The following is a 26,676-nucleotide window of genomic DNA, read 5'->3' on the forward strand; positions in this document are numbered from 1 at the left end:
ACATATTTCCTCCCATGTTCATTTTCACTGTATTCAAATCAAGGCTCACGGCACCATTTCCTACTCTTTTCTTATTCTTTCCTTTAAATATTAGAAACTTTATCATCCAGCCTCTGCAAACTTCTAAAATATAAACATGGCAATGTATAATCACCATTTCTTATTTTACTTCAGCTGTCCTTAAACCTTTTCCCAGGTAACCCTCACTATTTTAAGTTCACCTGTTGCATGCATAACTCCCGGTCAATTCTGAGAACTGCAGAATCCTTCCGATGTGGAAGCAGGCCAGTTGGCCCATCAAGTCCACACTGATCCTACCAAGAGCATCCCACCCAGGCCCACCCCACTATGCCATCCTTATAACTGTGCATTCCCTGTGGTTAATCCACTTAGCCCACTTAAGCCTGAACACTACAGGCAATTTAACATGGCCAATCCATATAACCTGCATACCTTTGGACTGTGAGAGGAAACTGGGGGAATCCCATACAGACACAGAGAGAATGTGCAAAATCTACACAGACAGTTGCTTGAGGCTGGAATCAAAACTGGATCCCTGGTTCTGTGAGGCAACAGTGCTAACCAGTGAGCCACCAATCTTGAGAGATTCAAAATAGGAAGTTTTCCATTGAGTATTTTGCAATCTCCTCCTAATTTTGATCACATTTGTTAAATGAACCCATAGTCTTATCTGATCTTGTGAGAGCATCCAGCTCTTCTAGTCTCTCCAAATAACTGCAATACTTTATCCATGGTAAAGGTAAAATTACCATAGTGCTACTAGACCATACAGCTGCTCTCCCGTTATAGAGAACTGACTAATGGTGCTTTAACCCGAGGGCCACCACATCTCAGCTGAGCGGACAGGCGGAGATGGTGCAACCTACATTGTAACCTCAGCGAGTGTGGAAAACAAACCAACACTGTTGGCTTCTTTCTACAATACAAATCAATGAGGAAGGGTCTCTGGACCCAAAATATTAACTCTGATTTCTCTCCACAAGTTTTGCCAGACCTGCCAAGCTTTTCCAGCAATCTTTTGATTAAAAAATAGATTATCTGTTTATTATACTACTGTGGGACCCATGTGCAAATTAGTTTTTATATTATAATAATATTATAAAGTATCACACCTGGGTTTTAGTTCTCTGGGGTGGAATGTGAACCCATGACCTTCAGATTCAGAAGCCATCACTGGACCAAGGCCGGAACACTGTCGTCAGTGTACAGCTCCCTCATCTGGGAGAGAAAGCACAGTTATTGTTGTATTTATACTCAAAATAGCCTCCCTCAGACCTTTAACTGCTTAGAGGTTTGCCACTCTCATTGGGTGCATTCCTCAAAGTCTCATCACTTGTCACTCTATCCATTCCTACAATCCTAACATTGGCCTATTCTCCAGGTACCCTGCCTTCCCCCAGCCATCTCAAAAACAAAGAGACTCTGTCACTGTGTCTTAACTATACTCAAATACACCTTTTGTTTTATACATCAAAAGTAAAGATTGATTTACTGATAAAGACTTGAAAATAAAAGTTTTATTTATTGTGCGTGTGATTTTATTTCTCCTTGGTTTGCACCAGCCTCCCATGGAGACACTGGATCAATCCAGATGCAGATACAACAGGGACACTTAAAGGGCTTTTAGATAAGCACATGAATATGCAAGAAACAGAGGGATACAGACAAAGGGCAGGCAGAAAGAATTAGTTTAATTTTGTGTCATGTTCAGCACAACATCATGGGTCGAAGGGCCTGTTCCTGTGCTGTACTGTTCTATGTTCTAATCTAAGAGGAATGGGAATCATATGCTCCTTAATCAAATAATTTTATATTAATTAACGGGATGTGGGTCCAGCATTGACTCTTATCCTTGACCCTGCCCTGAAGAAGGTGGGGAGCTGAATTCTTGAAGTTCTGCAGTCCTTGGAGCACAGGTACACCAATAGTTCTGTTGGGAAGCAGCTTCTAGGATGCAGACCTGGTGACAGTAAAAGAGTGGTGACATGGTTCTAAGTCAGGAAGGTGTGGGGCTTGAAGAGGAACTTTCAGGTGATAGTATATCCATGCATTCACTGCCTTGATCCTTTAGGTGGTAGACTCTATGGGTTTGGGAGGTTGCCTGGATGAGTTGCTACATCCATGTAAATGGTCCACACTGATGCTATCGTACATTGGTAGTGAAGGTTGCGAATGCGGTGCTAATCAATTAGAATGCTAAGTCCTCAATGATGTCAAGATTCTGAAGTGTTTTTTTTTGTTAAAACGTGTAGCCTAAAGTTTTTAAAGGCCAGGCTAGTTGCACTCTCACCGTCTTGAAGCACGGCTGCATTAGGCAGATGAGGATATCATTTCAGGTTTCAAATACTCAATTCCCATCGGTGATGCTGTCCATCTAAGTTCAGTCTTCTCTTGTTACCAGGTCATGTGGCCTTACATTCATTAAAATAAGGCAGGATCCCCTGGGAACATTCAGTTGCATGGCAAGAACAACTACTTTCTGTTGTTAGTTTCAATGTTTTACCCTTTTCTCATTGCAATAAGAATAAGAATTCAGTCTCTTAACCTTTTTTTAAAAAATTCTTTTGTGAGATGTGGACACCATTGGAAAGGCCAGGACTTGTTTCCCACCCTTAACTGCACTCGAATTGACTGACTTGCTCGGCCACATTATTGTGGGTTTGGAGTCACATTCAGGCCAAATCAGGCAAGGACAGGAGGTATTCGTCCCAGAGGACATCAGTGAACCAAGATGGTTCCACCATTCACTGCTGATCTGTATCTTCTCTATTTACCAATCAGCATAAGTGAACCAGATGGAGAACATCAACAAGCTATTTGAACATGGGTATCATCATCTTTAAAGCTGCCGCAGTCACCGCGGCCCCCTACCGCCACACCATCCCACCTCCACACACACACACACACACACACACACACACACACACACAACCCCACCCACTCACCCAACGACAAATAAGGAACAGGAACCCAAGCTTACTTTTTTGACTGTTCAAATCTCCTTAGCCCTGGAGCTCTGAGACCAATTAAGTCAGCAAGGATCAAACTGGGAAACATCTGGTCTGTACGGTTCAGTGCTGTGCTAAATGATGCCTTTAGCTGCTGGACAACCTGGAAGCTGAGAGGCTCCTCTTTGACCTTGCACAATTATAGTACTGGTAGTCAAAGACAAATTCCAGTCTTTAAAGGGCCAACAACAAGATCAAGTTCCGATTTTAAACTTTTACAAATTTATGTCTTTTGCACATTGAATGAGCTTCAGCAAACTAATTCTGGACAACTTCCCTATAGCAAAGGCAAATTTTAGCTTTCCCTAACTTGCCACTACTCTCACTCCCAATTCAGCCTTTCAATAACCTCCTGCCACACTTCAGGAAATGGACTGTGTTTCAACTGTGCTAATGGGTACTTAGGGAATAACTCTTTTATCGCTAAATTCCGAACATGAACATTTACTCTAATCTTGGGCGAGTGAGACAAAATTGCATCTTTACACAGATAAAATGTATATCTCCATTTTAATGGTAACACCACAGACAGACCTCCTCTAAAATGCTCTGCTCCTCATAATCTCAACATATCACATTCTATACACATTTCCTCCCATGTTCATTTCCACTGTATTCAAATCAAGTCTTATTGCACCATTTCCTACTCTTTTCTTATTCTTTCCTTTAAATATTAGAAACTTTGTCATCCAGCCTCTGCAAACTTCTAAAATATAAACACGGCAATGTATAATCACCATTTCTTATTTTACTTCAGCTGTCCTTAAACCTTTTCCCAGGTAACCCTCACTATTTTAAGTTCACCTGTTGCATGCATAACTCCCGGTCAATTCTGAGAACTGCAGAATCCTTCCGATGTGGAAGCAGGCCAGTTGGCCCATCAAGTCCACACTGATCCTACCAAGAGCATCCCACCCAGGCCCACCCCACTATGCCAGACTCATAACTGTGCATTCCCTATGGTTAATCCACTTAGCCCACTTAAGCCTGAACACTACAGGCAATTTAGCATGGCCAATCCATATAACCTGCATACCTTTGGACTGTGAGAGGAAACTGGGGGAAACCCATACAGACACAGGGAGAATGTGCAAAATCTACACAGACAGTTGCTTGAGGCTGGAATCAAAACTGGATCCCTGGTTCTGTGAGGCAACAGTGCTAACCAGTGAGCTACCAATCCTGAGAGATTCAAAATAGGAAGTTTTCCATTGAGTATTTTGCAATCTCCTCCATTACTGATTTTGGCACTTCTATTTTCTTTTATTTCTTAGCTTAAATAATCATAGCCATTGTCCCATGTGGCAGTATCAGTGGTATCTTTAGCCACTGGACAACCTGGCTACTAGTGGTGTGTTCTGGTTATGGTGGTTCTTAATCATCCTTTCTGTTCACGAATGCCACTCAAATTTTGAGATTCAATGCTTTGAAAACAAAAACCTACATACATGGTCCAAATAAAATTCTTGGTTAGCATATGTAAAGATACACGAAAGCAGAGGAGCGAAATAGTTAATGCTCATCATTGCCATCCAACATCAAATGATGTAGCATACAATCTGCAACTTACTACAAAGTTGTCAGACCCAGTTGGTCTGTGCCAGTATCTACATGAAGTAGTTCTCATCCCTCTACATCTAGCCTCCTCTTCCTTCCTCTGTCCTGTGCTTATGTAGCTGCCCATACATTGAACCTATGCTATTCATTTTAATCGCTTCTTTGGGTAAAGTTCCACATTATCATCACCTCTGGGTAAATAAATTTCTCTTGAATTCCCTCATGCCTTTACTGAACACAGATAACATAAAAATTTAAGGTACATTCTTATAAGTCTGCTGTAAAGTGACACACTACGAAGACCGGAAGGAAAGATTTGCACAAAATCCGAGGTTTGTCCTACACTGAAATTATTTCTTCACTCTGATGAGAAACCCCAGATAGAGCGAAGATCTGTCTGCCTTAAATGGGCACTGTCCAACTCAGTCTCAAAAAATATAGCACAGTAAAGAAAAAGGAAAAACCTCTCAAAGAGCTCCACATATAATGAATTACTTTGAAATTTAGCAGCAGACACAGAGGACAAAGTAATGAGAGCAGAAGACTGCCTTCATCAAAAGCTAGCTGTGCCAGGAACAGTCTATAAAAGCACTGAGCATGCCTGATAAGACCTGGCACCCATCAGCCTCTACTGCAACAAAGGTTCCTTTCTTTATCCCTTTTTCTTGATCATTCAAGCTAGCTATATGGGCAAACATTCTTTGCAAAGCCTGAGTGATCAACAGATGTACCTGGATAGTTGAGCTACGCTCCATTTAAAATGGCTGCACTCACTTTTTCCACTAAAGCCTTGCAAAACTTAGTATCCTCAGTAGGCTACAAAAGCAGCAAGTTAATACTTGCTGCAATTACAATAAAAAAAAGTTTGATGATACTGAAAGCTCACTTCTGATTTCTTCAAGAAAGAATGCAGAGTCATACAACATAGAAGAACCTCCACACCAGAGTCAGCTCTTTGAAAGAGCTACGCGACTTGTGGCACTCCTCTGCTATTCTCTTGTAAACTTTCAAATACTTCCTTCTCAAAATGATGTCCATTTCCCTTTTAAAAGTTATTGCTGAGACTACTTCCATCACCCTTTCAGGCATGGTACTCCAGGTCATAACAACTCATTGAGCAAAAAACAAAGTACATTCACGCTGTTCTTTTACCAATTATTTGAAATCTGTGTCGTGCCCTGCCAGTGGAAAGAGTTTCTTTCTACTTTATCTATCAAAACACTTCCTAATTTTGATCACATTTGTTAAATCACCCCATAGTCTTATCTGATCTTGTGAGAGCATCCAGCTCTTCTAGTCTCTCCACATAACTGCATTACTTTATCCGTGGTAAAGTTAAAATTACCATAGTGCTACGAGACCATACAGCTGCTCTCCCGTTATAGAGTACTGACTAATGGTGCTTTAACCCGAGGGCCACCATGTCTCAGCTGAGCGGAGAGGCGGAGATGGTGCAACCTTCATTGTAACCTCAGCTAGTGTGGAAAACAACGCTGTTGGCTTCTTTCTACAATACAAACCAGCTACCCAGTGATCCAGTCAACTGAGCTAGCTGCCCAAATCCCCATCCATGGTACCATTCCAACGGTACCATTCCAGTACATTCCTTTGAAACTTTTCCAAGATCTATCTTCACAAAGTATGGTGCCCAGGATTGGGCACAGTGGACCTAACAGGGCTTAATTAGTCATTTACAAAGGTTTGGCATGACTTTCATAATTTGAAAGAGTAATGAGCACTACGATAAGTAGCAAATGCTTTCAAAGCACATAGGGTTTGAATGTCCATGAGAATTGTTTAGAGTGCCTGCAGAACATCCACAGAGTCCACCAAGGATTCCTGGTATTTCTCCAGAGTTTGCATGGACCATTCAGAATGAATGATGAGGAGAATTCCCATGGAAAGTCAACCCTATAAACATAAAGATATTAGTGCACAATTAAGGGAGACCGCCAAGCAACTAAGGTTGTGCTGGAAATGAAGGAATGGCAAAGATACTTAATATGTACTGGCAAGGATTACTGTTGAAGCCCATGTGCATCCTCACTCACTAGTCCATGTACACTTCACGATGGATGGCAATCAGGAGTACATGCTGTTCATGACTAAGTCGTATTGCAACCCGTTGTCGGCTTCTGAGCCCTGTTCCAATGTCAAAAGTTTAAAAATAAAATTGAATAAAACGTGTTGGTGCTGGATTCATCAGCTGAACAGCTAAGGCAGGTTCCGAGGCAAGATTCAATTGCCTTCTTAACCTTGGACTGAACTTGATCCTCAGAAGTGACTCAGATATTGAAACTGTATTTAGATTTCTTGGCTTACTGGAACTAATTCTTCACCCTAAAATAGACTAGCCTTCAGTTTATGACAAAGGGAAAACTCTGGATGCTAGAAGCCTGAAATATAAAAATGTGCTGGAAATACTCAGCGGGTCAGATGGCATCTGTGGAAAGAAACAAAGTCAACACTTCAGGTCGATGACATTCAAACAGGAAAACAAAGACAAGTTAGAAAGGTGAGATGGTTTTAAGCGAGTAGGAGGAGGGGGGGGAAAGAGTACAAAAGGAAAGGTCTGTAATATGGTGGAAGACAGGAGAGACTAACAAACAAAAGGTCTTCTGATGCTAAAAAACCAAGGAGAATGGTATTGAAGAAAGAAACGTGGTGTCTGTAGTCTGGACCTTCACTTTTATTTATACTGCCTTTCTACATGCTTAAAAATTATGTCATTTCGCATTTTCTTCAGTTCCAATGCAAGGTCATCAACCTCAAACTTAAGATAGGAGCGAAATAGTGCAGATGCTGGAATCTGTACTGAAAGCAAAAATGCTGGAAATCATAGTGGGTCAGGCAGCATCTGTGGAGAGAGAGCAAGTGAAGATTTCGAGTCTAAATGACTGTTCATCAGCTGTCTCCACAGATGTTGCCTGACCAATTTTAATTTCCAGGATTTTTTGTTTTCAACCTAAGCTTAAATTTGGTTTCTCTCCACAGATGACCTATTGAGTATTTATAGCACTTTTTCATTTGTTTTTCCTTCAGATTTATGAAGCAGTGGCTTCACATCTCTGAAATACTGTCTTCTGATCAGATTCTGGCATATAACATGCTGCATTGTGGATCACAGTCTGAGGCAAAAGAGTTACTACCGAACTGGCAAGTAGCTGAAAGAGCCAACAGTAAATGATATTTTAAACACAGGGCAAGCACAGATACTCGATAAAATGATTCTAAATTATTCCAAAGAATTACTTCATTCAAAACCCAGTGACTCCCTTCAGCCGACACACAGAACTTCAATGCAAAAGGAACATTTTTGACACTGAAATTCTGAATACCTGTAGACTGAAAAGATCACATTGTTAAAGTGCGAACGCATAAGGAATACAAAGAAAAGATAGGTCACTATTATTTTCATGTGATTCGGTTGCTGGAAAGGCAAATGTTGGATCAATCTTCGCCATGAAGCCATTATTCAGTGTTTTCCAAACGTTTGACAACTAAAGTGAATTCTAGCTAAGATTCAACACTGCATGTGGGAACCAGTGCTGCCCTAAAGCAGTAAATATGCACACTTGAACAGAACTCCATTCTGTATTGCCAAAACTGCTGCAAGCTCAACTGATGACTGTTATGAAGAGTATAAATAGCATGAGATCCAAGCCCAAAATGTAGTATTTAGGAATCAACAGGCAATCAGCTGGAACCTCATTATCTACAGCGTAGTTCAGCTGTGCAATAAGTTACCAAGGAAGGCCACTCATCCATAACTGGAACAATGAGTTCAAGAAATAAGTTGATGGTCTCTGCTATGATATGTGTAGCAGGATTGGGAGAAACAGGTCAATTGTAGAATCATCACAGAATCCTTACAGCGTGGAAACAGGCCCTTTGGCCCAAAAGGTCCACACAGGACATCAGACATCTCACTTAGACCCATACCTATAACCCACCTAATCTACATATCCCTGAACATTATGGGCAATTTAACATGGCCAACCCACGCAGGCTGGACATCTTTGGACAGGAGGAGGAAACTGGAGCACCCAGAGGAAACCGGAGCACCCAGAGGAAACTCACGCGAAGACAGGGAGAATGTGCAAACTCCACGCTGACAGTCGCCCAAGGTTGGAATTGAACCTGGGTCCCTGGTGCTGTGAAGCAACAGTGCTAACCACTGAGCCACTGTGCCACACTATGGTTCCCAATGCTTCCTACCACTGGGATTTTCTCATCTCATCTCTGGGTCTGCTGCACACTAATTGCTGGAAATTAATCAACAATACCATTATTATTACATAAAGCAAGTGCAAGGATGGTAGATATTGGAAATCAGATAGCTAGGTGGTAATGGATAGAATACTGAAGTCAAGTCTTTGCTCACTTATTAACTTTTATTTAGAGATACAATTCACATACTATGCACCTCCAACGGCATGACCCTGTTCATGCTAGCATCAGAGCCCTCAATTTTACTTGGGTGGAGCTTTTTAATTGACACCCAAAGGATCTGCAATTGAAAGTAGAAACTGATTCTGATGGACCTTGAAATAAACACGAAAAATACTGGCAATACTAAGTTCCAGCAACTTGCTGCTATAGATCCAGAGTACAGGCAGATCTTTCGGTTTTTATTTCAGATTTATGCTAACTACATTATTTCTCCTTGTATTATTGGAGCTTGTTCTGTTTTCATCCAACTATTCCTATCCTTTTGAGTACAAAATTAGTAAAAAGAAGGATAGGTAGGGTTGATGCATATAATGGCATTTCTCTCTTTCAAATGGTTTTGATGTTCTTTCATTCTCCTTAACTCCTCCCCTCTAAAGTCTTTTCAATCCTTGCATCTCATACAACACTTCACTGGCTCACCAGGGTCCTGGGAGGAAACTACTCATGGTCCCTCCAAATGCTACAGCAAAAACGGAGGTCCCTATATTGACAGAGGTGACTCTAGTAGGAAATGAAGTGTGGATGTCCAGAACATTGGGTGGGGGTGGGGGAGTAAGAGAGATTTTTGGTCAGGAAGTTCAAATGTCTGGGTTTCCTCACATCCTTTGGAGTTTTGGATACATAGCAGGTGTTTTTTTTTCTTTTTTTCTTAACAGAGACCCCACTCCAAAATCAGACTGACTGCTGTCTTCCAGCTGGTCAGCAAGTCCTTCAGAGCAGGCTCTGTGAGCAGTGAGCAGTATGCAGCTGCTAGTGGGAGCAGACTCTGAGGCTGCCCACCTAATATCAGGAATAAGATAAGCTTGGGGAGAATTGAGGGGTAAAGCAGTCCTGAATCTCCTGGGCCATAACAACAGTGAAAGGCAACAGGTATAAACAAAAAGACGAACCATGGACATTCCTGAAGTCTTAATAAAAAGCTTATGCAGCACAAACATTGTACATTGTACCCAACATGGCTCCTTCAACCCTGAGTCTACCAAAAGCATTGTTTTCCCCTGAGCCTCAAAAGGAAGACCAAAAACTCAGATCCTCACTGCATCCAAAATATTACTCAGCCCAATTCCAGATTTACACCCATCAGCAATTGCCACCACCCTCCCCCGACACCCCATCTACTAGTCAAGCTGTTTTTCTAAACCTCTCTATGAATAGTGCATTTGCAATATTATTAGAGAAAGGACTAGCATGGAACTAGAGAAAAAATTAACTCAGTCAGAAACTAATGACCAGGTGCTTCTAAATTCAGGCTTTAACTATTCATTGTAGGGATTATTAAAAAAAATGAAAAAGATTAATTCTAGGGATCTTGAAGCACAGTAGTAGTATCCCTACTTCTGAGCCAGAAGGCCTGGTTCAAGACCATAAGACCATAAGACATAGGAGTGGAAGTAAGGCCATTCAGCCCATCAAGTCCAATCCGCCATTGAAATCATAGCTGATGGGCATTTCAACTCCACTTACTGCACTCTCCCTGTAGCCGTTAATTCCTTGCGAGATCAAGAATTTATCAGTCTCTGCCTTGAAGACATTTAACATCCCGGCCTCCACTGCGCTCCGTGGCAATGAATTCCACAGGCCCACCACTCTCTGGCTGAAGAAATGTCTCATTTTCATTCTAAATTGACCCCCTCTAATTTTAAGGCTGTGCCCACGGATCCTAGTTTCCCCAGCTAATGGAAACAAACTTCCCAGCATCCACCCTTTCTAAGCCATGCATTACCTTGTAAATTTCTATTAGATCTCCCCATGATCTTCTAAACTCTAATGAATACAATCCCAGGATCCTTAGCCGTTCATCATTTGTTAGGCCTACTATTCCAGGGATCATCCGGGTGAATCTCCGTTGGACATGCTCCAGTGCCAGTATGTCCTTCCTGAGGTGTGGGGCCCACAATTGGACACAGTATTCTAAATGGGGCCTAACTAGATCTTTATAAAGCCTCAGAAGCACATCACTACTTTTATATTCCGACCCTCTTGAGATAAACGACAACATTACATTTGCTTTCTTAATCACAGACTCAACCTGCAAGTTAACTTTTAGAGAATCCTGGACCAACATTCCCAGATCCCTTTGTACTTTGACTTTATGAATTTTATCACTGTTTAGAAAATAGTCTATGCCTGTATTCTTTTTTCCAAAGTGCAAGACCTCACATTTGCTCACATTGAATTTCATCAGCCATTTCCTGGACCACTCTCCTGAACTGTCTAAATCTTTCAGCAGCCTCCCCACCTCCTCAGTACTCCCTGCCTGTCCACCTATCTTCGTATCATCGGCAAACTTCGCCAGAATGCCCCCAGTCCCTTCAACCAGATCATTAATATATAAAGTGAACAGCTCTGGCCCCAACACTGAACCCTGCGGGACACCACTCATCACAGGTTGCCATTCCGAAAAAGAGCCTTTTATCCCAACTCTCTGCCTTCTGTCAGACAGCCAATCCTCAATCCATGCCAGTAGTTCACCTCAAACTCCATGGGCCCTCACCTTACTCAGCAGCGTCCCGTGAGGCACCTTATCAAAGGCCTTTTGGAAGTCTAGATAGATACCATCTACTGGGTTTCCCTGGTCTAAGATACTTGTTACCTCTTCAAAGAATTCTAACAGGTTTGTCAGGCACGATCTCCCCTTACTAAATCCATGCTGACTTGTTCTAATCCGGCCCTGCACTTCCAAGAATTTAGAAATCTCATCCTTAACAATGGGTTCGAGAGTTTTACCAACAACTGAGGTTAGGCTAATCGGCCTATAATTTTCCATCTTTTGTCTTGGTCATTTCTTAAACAAGGGGGTTACAACAGCAATTTTCCAATCATCTGGTACTTTCCCTGATTCCAGTGACTTTTGAAAGATCACAACCAATGCCTCTGCTATTTCCTCAGCCTCCTCCCTCAGAACTCTAGGATGTAGCCCATCGGGGCCAGGAGATTTATCAATTTTTAGACCTTTTAGCTTTTCTAGCACTTTCTCTTTTGTAATGCCTACCATACTCAACTCTGCCCCCTGATTCTCCTTAATTGTTGGGATATTACTCATGTCTTCCACTGTGAAGCCTGACGCAAAGTACTTATTAAGTTCTTCAGCTATTTCCTTATCTCCCATCACTAGCCTTCCAGCATCAATTTGGTGCAGCCCAAAGTCTACTTTTGCTTCTCATTTGTTTCTTATGTATTGAAAGAAACCTCTACTATCATTTCTAATATTACTAGCTAGCCTACCATCATATTTGATCCTCTCCTTCCTTATTTCTCTCTTTGTTATCCTGTTTTTGTAGCCTTCCCAATCTTCTGATTTCCCAGCGCTCTTGGCCACTTTATAGGCTGTCTCTTTTGCTTTGATACATTTCCTGACTTCCTTTGTCAGCCATGGATGTCTAATCCCCCACTTCGGATAACCTTTCTTTTCTTTGGGTTGAACCTCTGTACTGCGTTCTCAATTACACCCAGGAACTCCTGCCATTGTTGCTCTACTGTCCTCCCCGCTAGGCTCTGCTTCCAGTCGATTTTCGTCAGTTTTAAGTGTAACACCATTACATCCGATTTTGCCTTCTCTCTTTCAAACTGCAGACTGAACTCTACCATATTATGATCACTGCCTCCTAAGTGCTCCCTTGCTTTAAGATCTTTTAGAAAGTCTGGCTCACTACATAGTACTAAGTACAGAATGGCCTGCTCCCTTGTGGGCTCCATCACAAGCTGTTCCAAAAAGCCATCCTGCAAGCATTCCATGAATTCCCTTTCTTTGGATTCACCGGCAACATTATTCACCCAATCCACCTGCATATTGAAGTCCTCTATGATCACCGTGACCTTGCCTTTCTGACATGCCCTATCTATTTCCCGGTGCATCATGCGCCCCTGGTCCTGATCACTGTTAGGAGGCCTGTACATAACTCCCACTATGGTTTTTTTTGCCTTTGTGGTCCCTCAACTCCACCTACACAGACTCCACATCATCTGACCCGATGTCATTCAGTGCCATAGATTTAATTTCATTCTTAACTAACAAGGCAACCCTGCTCCCTCTGCCCACCTCCCTGTCTTTTCGATAAGTTGTAAATCCTTGAATGTTTAATTGCCAGTCCTAAAACCCCTGCAACCACATCTCTGTGATGTCTACCACATCATAATCATTCAAGATGATCTGTGCCGTTAATTCATCTATTTTGCTACGAATACTATGAGCATTTAGGTAAAATGCCTTAATGCTAACCTTCTTATCGTTATTAGAGATATTGGAAATCATAAGATGTCCTAAGTTATCCTTCCTTTAAGCCCTCCAGCTCCAGATAACAATTCTGAACAGGTGGATTAGAAAATATCTATGTAGGGAGAACAAGTAAACTGTGTTTTTGGAGACTGTGAAGTCTGAACAGAAATAAAACAACGAGTTTAATTGTAAATTCCTCTAAGAAGGTAAGGCAGAGGCCATCCAAAATATTGAGTTGTTAAGAGACAATGAGTTAAGAGCAGGAAATAATTATGAGTCCTGGTTTCTTTAACAATGAGCAATTCTCCAATGAATTCTCCACCCAAGAAAGCTGTAGCTGCTCATTTAGTGACTATATTCAAAACTGATATCAAGAGATTTTTAGACTGTAAGGAAATCTAGGGTTATGATGATCAGATGGAAAGTGGAATTGATATCAAAGAACAGTCATGATGTTCTCAAATGGCAGAGCTGGCTAGCACAACTTGTGACCTAATGCTCTTCTCTCATTTGTAAAATATTTCTTATCCCGGAAGTTGGAAAGGTGCTAAGAGACTATGGTATGAAATGACATTTAAGTTTTAGACAGACTTAGAAGTTAGAACTTGTAGAGAAAGACACATAAACAGGTACAGGTGGTTTGAGAGAGAAAGAGATCTTGAGGCTAGATTTCATGTTGCAACAGACTACAGCTCTAATAATACGTAAGATCAAACATATTTATCGGGACAACAGAAATCAGCTTGAACAGCATCATCCAGTTTTCTTAACAAGGATCTGAAATAGATGAAATTACCTGATTCTATTACTTTAATAAAGTGAGAAGATTCTTGTGAGTGTATGTAACTTAAAGGTTAAAAATAGGAACAAAGTCGTAGCGTTGGAGGGCACACTCTTATGAAGAAAACTGGTCTGTCGGTGTCTTGTCACTAAGTCCTTCCAGTCTCCAGCTTTTTAAGACTAGTCACAGTGATTTATTATGAAGGTACAGGCCTCAGCATTCATCTTCATTTTAAATAAATAATAATGCATTATCTGGCTGGTACACAGGTTCAGTGACACAGGAAGTCAAAAGGTCTGCCTCTGGGAATTAGTGGAGCTTGGCAGCTGAGATTAGTTGTGAGGGTGGAAACCATATAACACAAACTGGTCCATACGTTGCTTTGTAGCATCTGGAAGGGGCTCTGCCGAGGTCTTTGTCATCTTTTAAATATGTTTGAAGTTCTTTGGGCTGTGAAATGAGCAACAAGAATTAAACATGACCAATGTCCAATCAGATGTTGCTGTAAAAGCCAAGCTGAAAATTCCTGTAAAATGGACCATCATGAAATCATTTCTTCTCCCATTTGAGTTGGCAAGATTTCAGGAAACACCGACCCAGCACAAAGTACCTGTACACCAACTGCCATTTTCAATACAATTAATAGTCCAAAGGAGTTTCACAACAGTGTTATAAAACGCAATTTGATATTGAGTAATATAGGGCGATATTAAGATAGGTGCCCAGAAATTTGGCCAGAGGAAGATGTTAACAAGCAACTTATAAGAAGATAGAAGGAAAAAAACAGAGAAGTCTTAGGGAAAGAATTCTAGGGTTTAAGAACTAGGCAACAGAGGGCATATTTGGTATTGGTGGGCAATTAAAATCAGGAGTGTGCAGGGGGTTAGAATTGGAGAAGGACAGAGATCTCAGGGGGCTGGAGGGCTGGAGATGGTTAGTAAGCTACAGAGGCATGGGGCCCAGCGTAATTTGAAAACACAAATATGCATTTTCAGGAATCACCACAAGGCCTGGCTGAATTACAATGCCAGTCAACAAAAGCTTTGGATGAGACCAAATTAATGAAAGTTGCTAAATGGGTGCCAACCAAAGACAATAGCTTTCGTCTCCCTAATAATAAATTGAGAATATAACCTGGAGTAAGAAGATGAAAATGTTCATCTTTTGTTCATCATTCAACCTGTCACCAGCTATTGAACCAGACCAGGTACAGTACACCAGAGGCACTCACACGGTAACTGCTCTCTCCGTACACTCTAGCATAGCAGAAACTTGGATTTCTTCCCAACAGCGACTCACCAATGCATTCTACTGAATTATCAACAGGTGCCTCCTGGTGTAATGCTATCTCCCAGTGCAGCTTGCAGAACGATGTAAAGTAACCCAGTCTAACTTTAAAGAAAATGGGAAGAGAAAGCATTCAAACTGTATTTACAAGCCGTTTAAAAATTTTCCATCTTTTGAGAAAGGTTAAATTGAGGCTCTTTCTGCCTGATCAGGTGAACATAAAAAAATTCAATGGCACCATTTGAAAAGACCAGAAAACCACAAGATTATTCATCTTTACTGATTGCACATAACTGGCATGATCATACAGGTTCCTGCAAGACATGCATTAACAATGACATGCATGTATAAAGCATCTAGTAAACACAATGAATGTTTTCAAAGTATTCGACCAGAATGTTAAGAAATGTATTGTGACAATGAGCTACAATAGGAGATATCAGAAGCAGCAGCCAGAAGCCTGGTCAAAGAGGTATGTACTCAGTTCAGAAAGATGAGAGCTACGGTGAGGGAACTAGCATTTGGCAGTTGAAGGCACGGCTATGAATTGTAAAACATAGAAAATTGTGGATGCATGTGAGCCCAGGAAAAGTGCAGAATTTGCGGACGCTTGTCAAGCTGGAGAGATTACAGAAATAGGCAAGAGCACAGCCACAGAGGAATGCAAGCACAGTGAAGAGAATCTTAAAGGTGTTGGTGGAATGAAAGCAAATGGGACTTGATGCATATTAGAACATAAGACCGCAAGATGCAGAGGTAGGCCATTTGGTCCACCAAATCTGCACCGCCATTCGACAGGAGCATGCTGATAATCCCCAACTCCTCTTCCTTGTCTTACCCCATGTCACTCAATTCCCTGGCCAATTAAAGTTGGCACATCCTTTGAATATACTCAATTTCTCAGCGTCTACAGCTTTCTTCAGTAAAAAGCTCCGCAGATTCACCGCTTTCTATGAGAAGAAATTCCTCTTCATTGCTGTTTTAATGAGTGAAACATACTCTGAGATTACTCGTACTCCTAGACTCTCCCACCTATGCTAAGCAATGTACCGATACCTACACTTTCCAGCCTCCTAAATGTGTTTCAGTATGGTCTGCTAAACTTTAAGAAGCATAAGCCCTGACCTTTCCTAATAAGAAGATCCCTCCGTGCCTCGGATCAACCCAGCGAATCTTTTTCTGGATAATAAAATGTGAGGCTGGATGAACACAGCAGGCCCAGCAGCATCTCAGGAGCACAAAAGCTGACGTTTCGGGCCTGGACCCTTCATCAGAGACGGGGATGGGGAGAGGGAACTGGAATAAATAGGGAGAGAGGGGGAGGCGGACCGAAGATGGAGAGTAAAGAAGATAGGTGGAGAGAGTATAGGTGGGGAGGTAGGGAGGGGATAGGTCAATCCAGGGAAGACGGACAGATCAAGGAGGTGGGATGAGGTTAGTAGGTAGGAGATGGAAGTGCGGCTTGGGGTGGGTGGGAGGGGGAAGAGCTGGGCTGGTTGTGTGGTGCAGTGGGGGGAGGGGACGAACTGGGCTGCCTTTTTCTGGACTGCCTCCAATCCAAGTACATCTTCTCTTGGATTAGGAGGTCGAAGCTGTTTACAGTATTCAATTGCAGTGTAATTAGTGCCTTCTATGGTTTTAGCAAAACTTTGCTAATTTTGCACTCCACTCTCTTTGAAATAAAAAGGTCAGCAGTCTGTTACTCAATGAACTTGGATGCTAGGATTTTGTGATTCATGTAGGAGGACCCCCAAATTCTTCTGCTACAGCTTTGTACTTTTTCGTCTCTACTTAAATAAAATTCATATTTTTGGTCTTCCTGTCAAAATGCATGAATTCTTAATTTTACATTCTGTCCCATCTGACAAATTCTGCCCACTGACTAAAAACTATCTATATATCCCTCTGTAGATTCTGTGTGTCGGATACAAACAGTAGAATTTTGGATAACTTGAAAGTGCTGAGGGTGTAAGGTGGGAGTATGGCATGAGAGAATACCCCATTCTCGCAGCTATCAAAAGGACAATAAAGCAGATTTGTTAAAGCAGGTAAAGAAGGGTGATGTGAGAGATAATGGGAACTGCAGATGCTGGAGATTCCCAAAACCAGTCCAACCTGTCTCTGCCTCCCTAACCGGTTCTTCCTCTCACCCATCCCTTCCTCCCACCCCAAGCCGCACCCCCAGCTACCAACTAACCTCATCCCACCTCCTTGACCTGTCCGTCTTCCCTGGACTGACCTATCCCCTCCCTACCTCCCCACCTACACCCTCTCCACCTATCTTCTTTGCTCTCCATCTTCGGTCCGCCTCCCCCTCTCTCCCTATTTATTCCAGTTCCCTCCCCCCATCCCCCTCTCTGATGAAGGGTCTAGGCCCGAAACGTCAGCTTTTGTGCTCCTGAGATGCTGCTTGGCCTGCTGTGTTCATCCAGCCTCACATTTTATTATCAAAGAAGGGTGATGTTTCAGCAATGGAAATCGGCAGTCTTGGTGCTCAACAAATCAAAGCTGCATTCAAATGGCTGTCCAACCTAATGCACCAGGCACTTACACAGCTGTCCAACAACTTTGGACAAGACTCCAGGACCCGCTGCAATATCCTAATATGTTGTGTATACTATATATCGTACAGATAATGTAAAGCTTGTGCGGGACATTGAAAAAGTAAAGCACTCAGACCCTCTTTTCTTTACTTCATGAAGAAATGCCACAATCCTTTCATGTATGTGCTCAACAGCAACAATACCAACACTGACAAACACTCTGCAATCGTGGCAAATGATTTTGCTCAACACTCGCAGCTCTGCACAGAACAGAATTCCTTGCATGGAATGCGAGTACTAAAATAAACTTTCACAAGTAACAGGGTCTGAGAGTAAAATCACCCGCATTGGCAACATTCCAGCTGAACCCATGTCTACTGTGCTGGTTAATAAAATGTGAGGCTGGATGAACACAGCAGGCCAAGCAGCATCTCAGGAGCACAAAAGCTGACGTTTCGGGCTTAGGCCCTTCATCAGAGAGGGGGATGGGGAGAGGGAACTGGAATAAATAGGGAGAGAGGGGGAGGCGGACCGAAGATGGAGAGTAAAGAAGATAGGTGGAGAGGGTGTAGGTGGGGAGGTAGGGAGGGGATAGGTCAGTCCAGGGAAGACGGACAGGTCAAGGAGGTGGGATGAGGTTAGTAGGTAGATGGGGGTGCAGCTTGGGGTGGGAGGAAGGGATGGGTGAGAGGAAGAACCGGTTAGGGAGGCAGAGACAGGTTGGACTGGTTTTGGGATGCAGTGGGTTGGGGGGGGGGGGGCGGCGGGGGGAAGAGCTGGGCTGGTTGTGTGGTGCAGTGAGGGGAGGGGACGAACTGGGCTGGTTTAGGGATGCATCCAACCCAGTTCGTCCCCTCCCCCCACTGTACCACACAACCAGCCCAGCTCTTCCCCCCCACCCACTACATCCCAAAACCAGTCCAACCTGTCTCTGCCTCCCTAACCGGTTCTTCCTCTCACCCATCCCTTCCTCCCACCCCAAGCCGCACCCCCATCTACCAACTAACCTCATCCCACCTCCTTGACCTGTCCGTCTTCCCTGGACTGACCTATCCCCTCCCTACCTCCCCACCTATACTCTCTCCACCTATCTTCTTTACTCTCCATCTTCGGTCCGCCTCCCCCTCTCTCCCTATTTATTCCAGTTCCCTCACCCCATCCCCCTCTCTGATGAAGGGTCTAGAACTGAAACGTCAGCTTTTATGCTCCTGAGATGCTGCTTGGCCTGCTGTGTTCATCCAGCCTCACATTTTATTATCTTACTATTTTAACCTCTACTGTGCTGGTGATGGGCCATTAATGAAAGTCCCCGATGCAAGTGTTAAGTTATTTCTATGCTAAATTTAGGTCATGGCTGTTCCAATTTATATCACATCCTCTGTTTTCTCCTCCTACAGCACACCCTTATTTTTCAATTCTTTCATTACTGGTCACAAGTCTTCCATTTTATTAGCATGGCTGCAGCTTCTTCTATCCCTTGAGAGCTGCAATCACACATGGACCATCTTCCTATTTACAAGAATGTCAAAAAGTCAGTATTTCTATGACTTTGTACTTGCTACCATCTAACGTGGCAATCAATTTGATCTACTCTTCCTAGGACACTTATATTTAATGATTTATTACGATATTTTTCATTTTTAGCTTTAACTCAGGCATTATTTGACATTACATTTCCTCCAGATACTCTGGTTTCCTCCCACACTCTAAAGATATGCAGGTTAGGTGGATTGGCTATGGTGAATGCAGCGTCACATGGATAGGGTAGGGGAGGGTTCTGGGTGGGATGCTCTTTGGAAGGTTGGAGTGGACTTGACGGACCAAATGGCCTGCTTCCACAGTGTCAAGAATTCTTCTTCTTCTATGAAATATGCATCTCAACAAATTGTTATTTTCCTTAGTTCCTAAAAGTCTTTCAATTTTTTCTGACTTGTTCCATTACATATTTATCTTGTAATGCTCACTTTAAAATAAATTCAATGACTTTCCTGAAACCTTCAGCCTAATCCATGGCTCACATCAAGTTGACACTAGCAGTATTGCTCTGCCCGATTTGCTTCCTTCGGATAAAATCTTAAACTGGGCCATTAGCTGAGCAGTCAGACACATGGTCACATAGCATACTTCAAAGCACAGCAAGAATTTCTTAGATGTCCTGTGGACAATTTTGTTCTTTCAATTAATTGTCATCACAAGTCAACTGCAGACAGGGCTTTTGGGGCTGTTTTCTGCATTGTGACTTGGACTGTCCAAAGTTTCTCCCTCATTAAACAAGAAGTTACTTGCAATTCTGTAGCACCTTTCAAGTTCTTAACACTCTCCAAACTGCTCTATAACGACAGAAGTATTTTCGAAGTGAAGTGACTATTGTAATGTAGGAAAAGTCATGGCCAATTTGCATACAACAAACTTCAGTGCACACTGGGACAATGACTGGAAAATCTGTTTAAGTGATGCGGATTGAGGGATAAATATTGATCAGGGAACAAAGGAAAACTTTCATGCACTTATTTAAGTAGTAGCAGAAATCTTTCACATCCATCCACATTAACATGTGTCCCAACACTTCCATTAACAAAGCACAAAGTCACCAGCAGCAGCGATCACTCATTATCTGGTATGAATGTCCACCTCGGAAATTTTGTGTCACTCATCATGGATTCTGTGGGTCTTTGTGTGGTTAATGTGCCCAATCCTGGAGCCAAAACTCTGACCATATATTTAGGAGTAGTTTCTGGAAGATGAAAGTGAGTCGTCAGCCTTGAGGTCATTGGCATTCTTTTCTCCAGTTTCCTTTTCTGTACTTCCTGTTACCAATGGCTGTGCTTGAAGAATTGTACCTCTTCATACAGGAGTTTCCTTTAAGTTAGTTTCTTCTGAACAAGAGTCTCCCATGCATTGAAATCTATGCTGCAATTCTTGAGGGGAGCCTTCAGGGATGCTCTCTTTGGAATGCTTCCTTTGTCCTCCTTTAAATTCCTCCAGTCAGGTGCCTTCTGTAAGACGTGTTTTAAATTGGGAATGCTGTTGTACGTCACCAGAGACATGATCCTTTGACAGTAGGCAGATCTAACTCCAGTGACATGAAAACCTCAATGCCTGGGGATCTCCCTTCTGCTGCAGCCTTTAGCCACCCCTGTGGCTATTAATATCAAATGAATTTCTTCCACCTGGATCACCGTTGAGTATTTGTTTTGGACTGCACTTGTCTGGTTCCTCCCCTCAAACCTTATCATCATGGGTGGTCCTGCCAAGAATTTAGAACTCCTGACAACATCACACTCAGGATCAATGAAACACTCGAGCCTCTCCACTTAGTCAAAAAGTTCCACAACAACAAAACAATTTAAGCCTATTGGCACCTTTAATGTAATGAAACATCCCAAGATGCCTCTGCAGAGGCACTACCAAGCAAAATATACCACTGATCCACATAAGGATATTTCAGGTCAGTTAACCAAAGGTCTGGGCAAAGAAGAAGGGCTCTCTTAAAGGATAATAGCAGAGGCAGAAAGAGGAGGTAAGGGCTTGCCAACAGCTTAGAGATCAGGCAACCAAGGCAGAGACATGACGTCGGCAGAAAAGTCAACTGCTGTTGCGATAGCAGGATTTGACCAGCTCACCTGACTGACTACAATTATGAAAACATTCATCTGAAAGCTATGGGATCCCATCATGTGCAAAATGACTGGCACATAACCAGCTACTGCACTTGGAAAGCCATTCAGTCATAGAGGTACAGCACGGAAACACACCTTTCAGTACAACTTGTCCATGCCGAACAGGCATCCTAAATTAATTTAGTTCCATTAGGCCCATAACCCTTTAAACCCTTCTTATTCATATACCCATCCAGATAAATTGTAAACGCTGTAATTGTACCAGCCTCCACCACTTCCTCTGGCAGCTCATTCCATACACACGCCATCTATTGCGCAAAACATTTGCCCCTTAGGTCCGCTTCAAATCTTTTCCCTCTCACCTTAAAAGTTATGTCCTCTAGTTTTGGACTCCCCACCCTGAGGAAAAGACCATGACAATTCACCCTATGAATGCCCCTCATGATTTTTCAAACCTCTGTAAGGTCACCCCTCAGCCTCTGAAGCTCCAGGGAAAATAGCCCTAGCCTATTCACCCCGTCCCAAAAGCCCAATCCTGACGACATCCTTGTTCATCTTTTCCGACCTCTTTTAAGTTTCCTATAGCAGGTTCAAAGATAACTTCTTGTCTTGCAAACTGGTTTTGAACTTTTGAAGAATTTAGGAATATCTCATTAGTAGTGTTCTTCTTCTCGCTCCAGATCACTCATATATATTGAGAGTAGGATCAACGTCAGGACTGAACTCTATAGGCCTCACTCTCTAGTTCCGAATCTACACCACTACAATCGTGCAATAAATTAGTAAGTGAAACTTGTGATGATCACATCCTGACCATAAGCCAATGTGAAACGTATACTTTTTTTTTCCCCAGGAAAGAGACAGCAACACAGAGTTGACATTGTCGTGTCACAAAATGGATTCTGGAAAGACAGGCAATTTCAGGTGGTTTCTAAAAGCAGAGTCAATATGTCTGGAAAATGACTGAAAATGCAACTGACTTCCTAGGTGCTAACATTTCAATGGAAAGAGGTTTAAAGAATAATGGCCGATGAACCTGACAGTCCCATGAAGATGGATTGTCAAACACAGTCATTCACTGAGTGTGGTCATAACTGGAATGCTGATGGGAATTATAACCCATTGTTTGGGCAAAGGAATGCATCGATACTGTCATCATATAACAAAACTGGCCAGAGAGACAGCCAATATAATCCATCAAGGCAGTCTGGTACCAGCACCACAGAGGGAGAGATCACTAAACAAAACAAAAGAACCTTGCTTTGAAAAGACAGTTATCTCAGGCATGGAGCAGGGGCTAATTCCTTTTATCTACAAGATTATATTTTGTCACTACGGGAGCTCAGCCATAATTCTGTCTGGAAAAATTAGAAATTCAAATCTCAATTTGACTACTTCTTGTTACTATGTTAGGAATCAAACTGTCTGTTACACCACTATAACAGTATATGTGTGTTTGGGAAATTGGTGTTTGTTGCACTGTTATTCTGGGAGTTATGAAAATAAATGCTTAATCTTTCTTTTGACTTAATGTTTTGCTTTAATTACTCACGGGATGAGGGCATCACTGGCAAGGCCAGCATTTATTGCCCATCACTAATTACCCACAGGGAAGTTAAGAGTCAACCACATTGCTATGGGTCTAGAGTTATGTGTAGGCCAGATCAGGTAAGAGTAGCAGTTTCCCTGTAGGATATTACTGAGCCACAGGGGTATTTCTGCCAATCGACAATGGATTCATGGTCATTATTAGACTCTAAATTACAGATTTGTACTGAATTCAAGTTCCATCATCTGTCATGGCAGGATTTGAACTCAGATCCCCAGAATGTTAGTCATGTTCCTGGATTAATAGTTTAGTGATCATACTATGAGGTTGTTGCCTGACCTCATTTTCGTAAATGCCGGTCTGGTCTTTAAAACAGCAGTACTCAAAAGCGTTAAAACACTTCTTCTCAAAAATATATCCTGCAGAGGTTAGCCAAAGGATAAGATGATGGGAGAAGTTATCCCCCAACACACTCTACACCTCCCTTCTTCCCCAAACCCCAACAAAAGCCTGACTCATATGTAACAAACCGAACCATCAAGGTTAGAAGATCAAACATATAATCCTGGCTCTCCATTCCGATTTGGTAATCTGAAGTGAAGGAGTATAGCAATATTCATGCACTTAATCTGCCTTTCTTAAAGCAATGTTACAGCAGAGTCCAATATTCCCAAAGCAGTTCCAACCGATATTTTTGTAATGGCATTTACAAGTCTCCAACTACCTGAGGTGTGTTATTTCCACACTGCAACAGTGAATAGACTTATGTTTGATTTTATGACCATTCTTCCACTGAAAAGGCCTTGGAAAAAGAGCTATTTCAAATAAGTTGCTTTCAAACAATTTATTCATACTAATTACAGTAACTTAAACAAAAGGCAGTTCAGTTGTACTACAGGATGAGAATTAATAAACTTGTCTTAGTAAATAATAAACACCCAACAGCCACTGCTGAAGGTTCACTGAATCTGGATGCTGAGAAGAAGATTAGATGAATTTTACCTTTCTGGCTGTGAAACGACAAGTGATAAAAAAAATCCCCACTTGGGAGGTCAAGTTAAGGTTTGTATGAATTACAAGGCAGTCAGGCAGCAGAAAAAAATATATAATTTAGAATAAGAGGCTAGTATCTTCTTTCAGTTAAGAAAGACAGCTTAGTGATACCAGAAAGTACGTTCTTTGTTTTATAACACAAATCTAAATTTAAATTTCACAAATTGAGCACTCAGTACATTCACTTTAGGATAAAATAAAGCAGCTTACTCATTTTACCCAGTGTTTGCTTAGCCCGCCTTTGGTGAAACTGAAGTCATACACATGCAAAAGATTCAAGTAATGTGGTTCAGTTCACATGGGGTTCTACTGTTCCATCCTCAGGTTACACTATAACAAATACAGAAAAGGAAGTCTAAGTCAACTTCCATTAAAGTTAAACGCTTAGAACAATCAATGGGAGTGACTGACATCACTGAACTCAAAAAGGGATATATGGGATTCATTGTAAAATTGCACTTTTTTTACACAGGCTTAGGAGGACGTCCCTCATCCTTTCTCAGTACACATTTACACAAAAGGCACCTGGATCACCTCTTTTTAAGGTTGTAAAGCCCAGGAATCTCTTCCCTCCAAGAAACTTCCCTTTGACATCAGAGATAAATTTTCTGATTTTGTTTTGTACCATATCAAGTCACCTCTGGGACTTAACAATCTCTTTTGAATTTTAGCACACAACGTCTCTAATTTCAACACTTTTACAAATTTCCTTAATTAAATTTCATTACACCTTCATAATTGCCTTTATTCTCATTTCTAGGTTAGAATAACTTGATCCTGATTTTCCCCTTTTCACCAGTTAAGTCAACAAACAATTCTCAATTGATTTCTCTGCCCTACATTTTCTGAACCATTCTCAGTCATTCTTCCATCTTAGCCTCAAACCTCCAGCTTCTCTGCCACTAACAAATTACTAAAAGAGCTCAGTGTTGTCAGCTTGATTTCTCCCACACACAGCTGTGCACGGGCCATGAAATTAGCATGCTGTGTTCAAGACAAAACCACTGAAATGAGATAAAAGGTAACCTGAGCTCAATCTGCTTCAAGCTTTGGGAGCCATTCCCAGATTCCCTGGATAAACTGAAAGACATGTTCTGCTTGTGATTGCCTGACTAACAACAGAGTGCTCTGAGACTCGTACTCCAACAGTACTTTCAGATTCCAGTCTAGTGCAATTCCAGGAGCAAAACGGCATATAAAACTATCCCCAAAAGCCAGAGTAGCCTACACAGAGTTACGGTTCCATGTTTTCACACCCAACTTCAGCCAGGTTCCCAGCTGGTCTGGCTCAACGCTGACCTGAAGTCTCCAAATTCAGTGCAGGCAGGACAGGCTAATGCATTGATACTTTTTTTCAAATTAAGGTCAGTGTGTGTATGCTTGTACACAGCCAATGTACGAAAAGTAACAGCTGTGGTGTGTATATTCCAACTGCCACTCTCCTAGCCACTGTCAAATTGCCTTAAAACAACAATCCTACCCAGCCCAGAGATCCCAGGCCAAATTACAGAAGGGTCATCCCCTGCTGCTTCATTGTGCTCACAAGTTATAGAGCTGGATGAACACAGCAGGCCATACAGCATCAAAGGAGCAGGAAAGCTGGCGTTTCGGGCCTAGACCCTTCTTCAAACCCGAAACGTCAGCTTTCCTGCTCCTATGATGCTGCTTGGCCCTCTGTGTTCATCCAGCTCTACACCTTGTCATCTCAGATTCTCCAGCATCTGCAGTTCCTACCATCTCTGCTTCATTGTGCTGGTTGATTTTAATTGGGTCAACGCAACAAGCATTAGGTGGAACCTGAAACCATGCTGGCCTATACAACTCATGAATGCGCCTATCAGATGAAACATTGAATACTTTTAACAAAAATGAACTAGTGCTTCATTGGGGTAAAGCAACACTAAAAGTTCAGCTTTAAGTTAAGGAAAAAAATTGGAGGTACAGATCTCTCCCTTAATGGCAGCAAATGCAGTCACATGAGGTGGAACAGTGTGGTGCAGCAACAGTGAAGCTACCTCAGAAAACGAGGCCCGGGTTCAAGACCCATCTGCTCCAGAGATGAGTAGTAATATCATTATTACACTAACTAGAAAATATCTAGACACATGAGAAGTGGGAATAACATACTATGTGCAGCATGGAAATGCAGCAGTTGTCTTAGCTGTTCTAAAGTACTTATGCTCCACATAAAGCTCCTCTAAACTTGCTTCATCTTACCTCACCAGCATATCCTTCTACCTTTCTCCCTCGTGTAATTATTGTAGGAGACCACATAGTTTTCATTTTTTGAGACTATAAGCTAAAATGGAAGTTGGACTGCTATTATTTTGCTGTACCTTGTCAACCTCTGCAATATAATGTCCTTTTGGAAGCAGCAAGAGACAGAACTCAAGACTGAACAGCACTAAGTATCGTTTGACTGAAGAAATTTTTACCTGATTGGTGGAGTCCCTTGATTGGTGGAGCTGCAGAGTGTCCAAAAGCTGAAACTGACAAGAGCAGCATTCAGTGATAAATTATCCAGAACCTGTAGGTAGAAAGCATCTCTCTTTGTGGAGAAAGGGACCGAGGAAATCTCAAAAGAAAGAA

General features: G+C 42.1%; 1 protein-coding gene across 4 annotated transcripts in view; it reads right to left on the minus strand.

Annotated features, from left to right (window-relative positions):
* rad51b (RAD51 paralog B) overlaps nt 1-26,676 on the minus strand; it is a 521,470-nt gene that overhangs the window by 290,772 nt on the left and 204,022 nt on the right. Inside the window, exon 8 of one of the 4 annotated variants that reach the window (XM_048538503.2) lies at nt 26,523-26,576. The exons of the other annotated variants lie outside the window; for them this stretch is intronic. Within the exon in view, the coding sequence (XP_048394460.2) occupies nt 26,523-26,576 (54 nt within the window). The remainder of the gene's footprint in view (nt 1-26,522; nt 26,577-26,676) is intronic. 4 annotated transcript variants of the gene reach the window in all.

The sequence above is a fragment of the Stegostoma tigrinum genome, chromosome 10 (assembly GCF_030684315.1).
Source record: "Stegostoma tigrinum isolate sSteTig4 chromosome 10, sSteTig4.hap1, whole genome shotgun sequence".
NCBI lineage: Eukaryota > Metazoa > Chordata > Chondrichthyes > Orectolobiformes > Stegostomatidae > Stegostoma > Stegostoma tigrinum.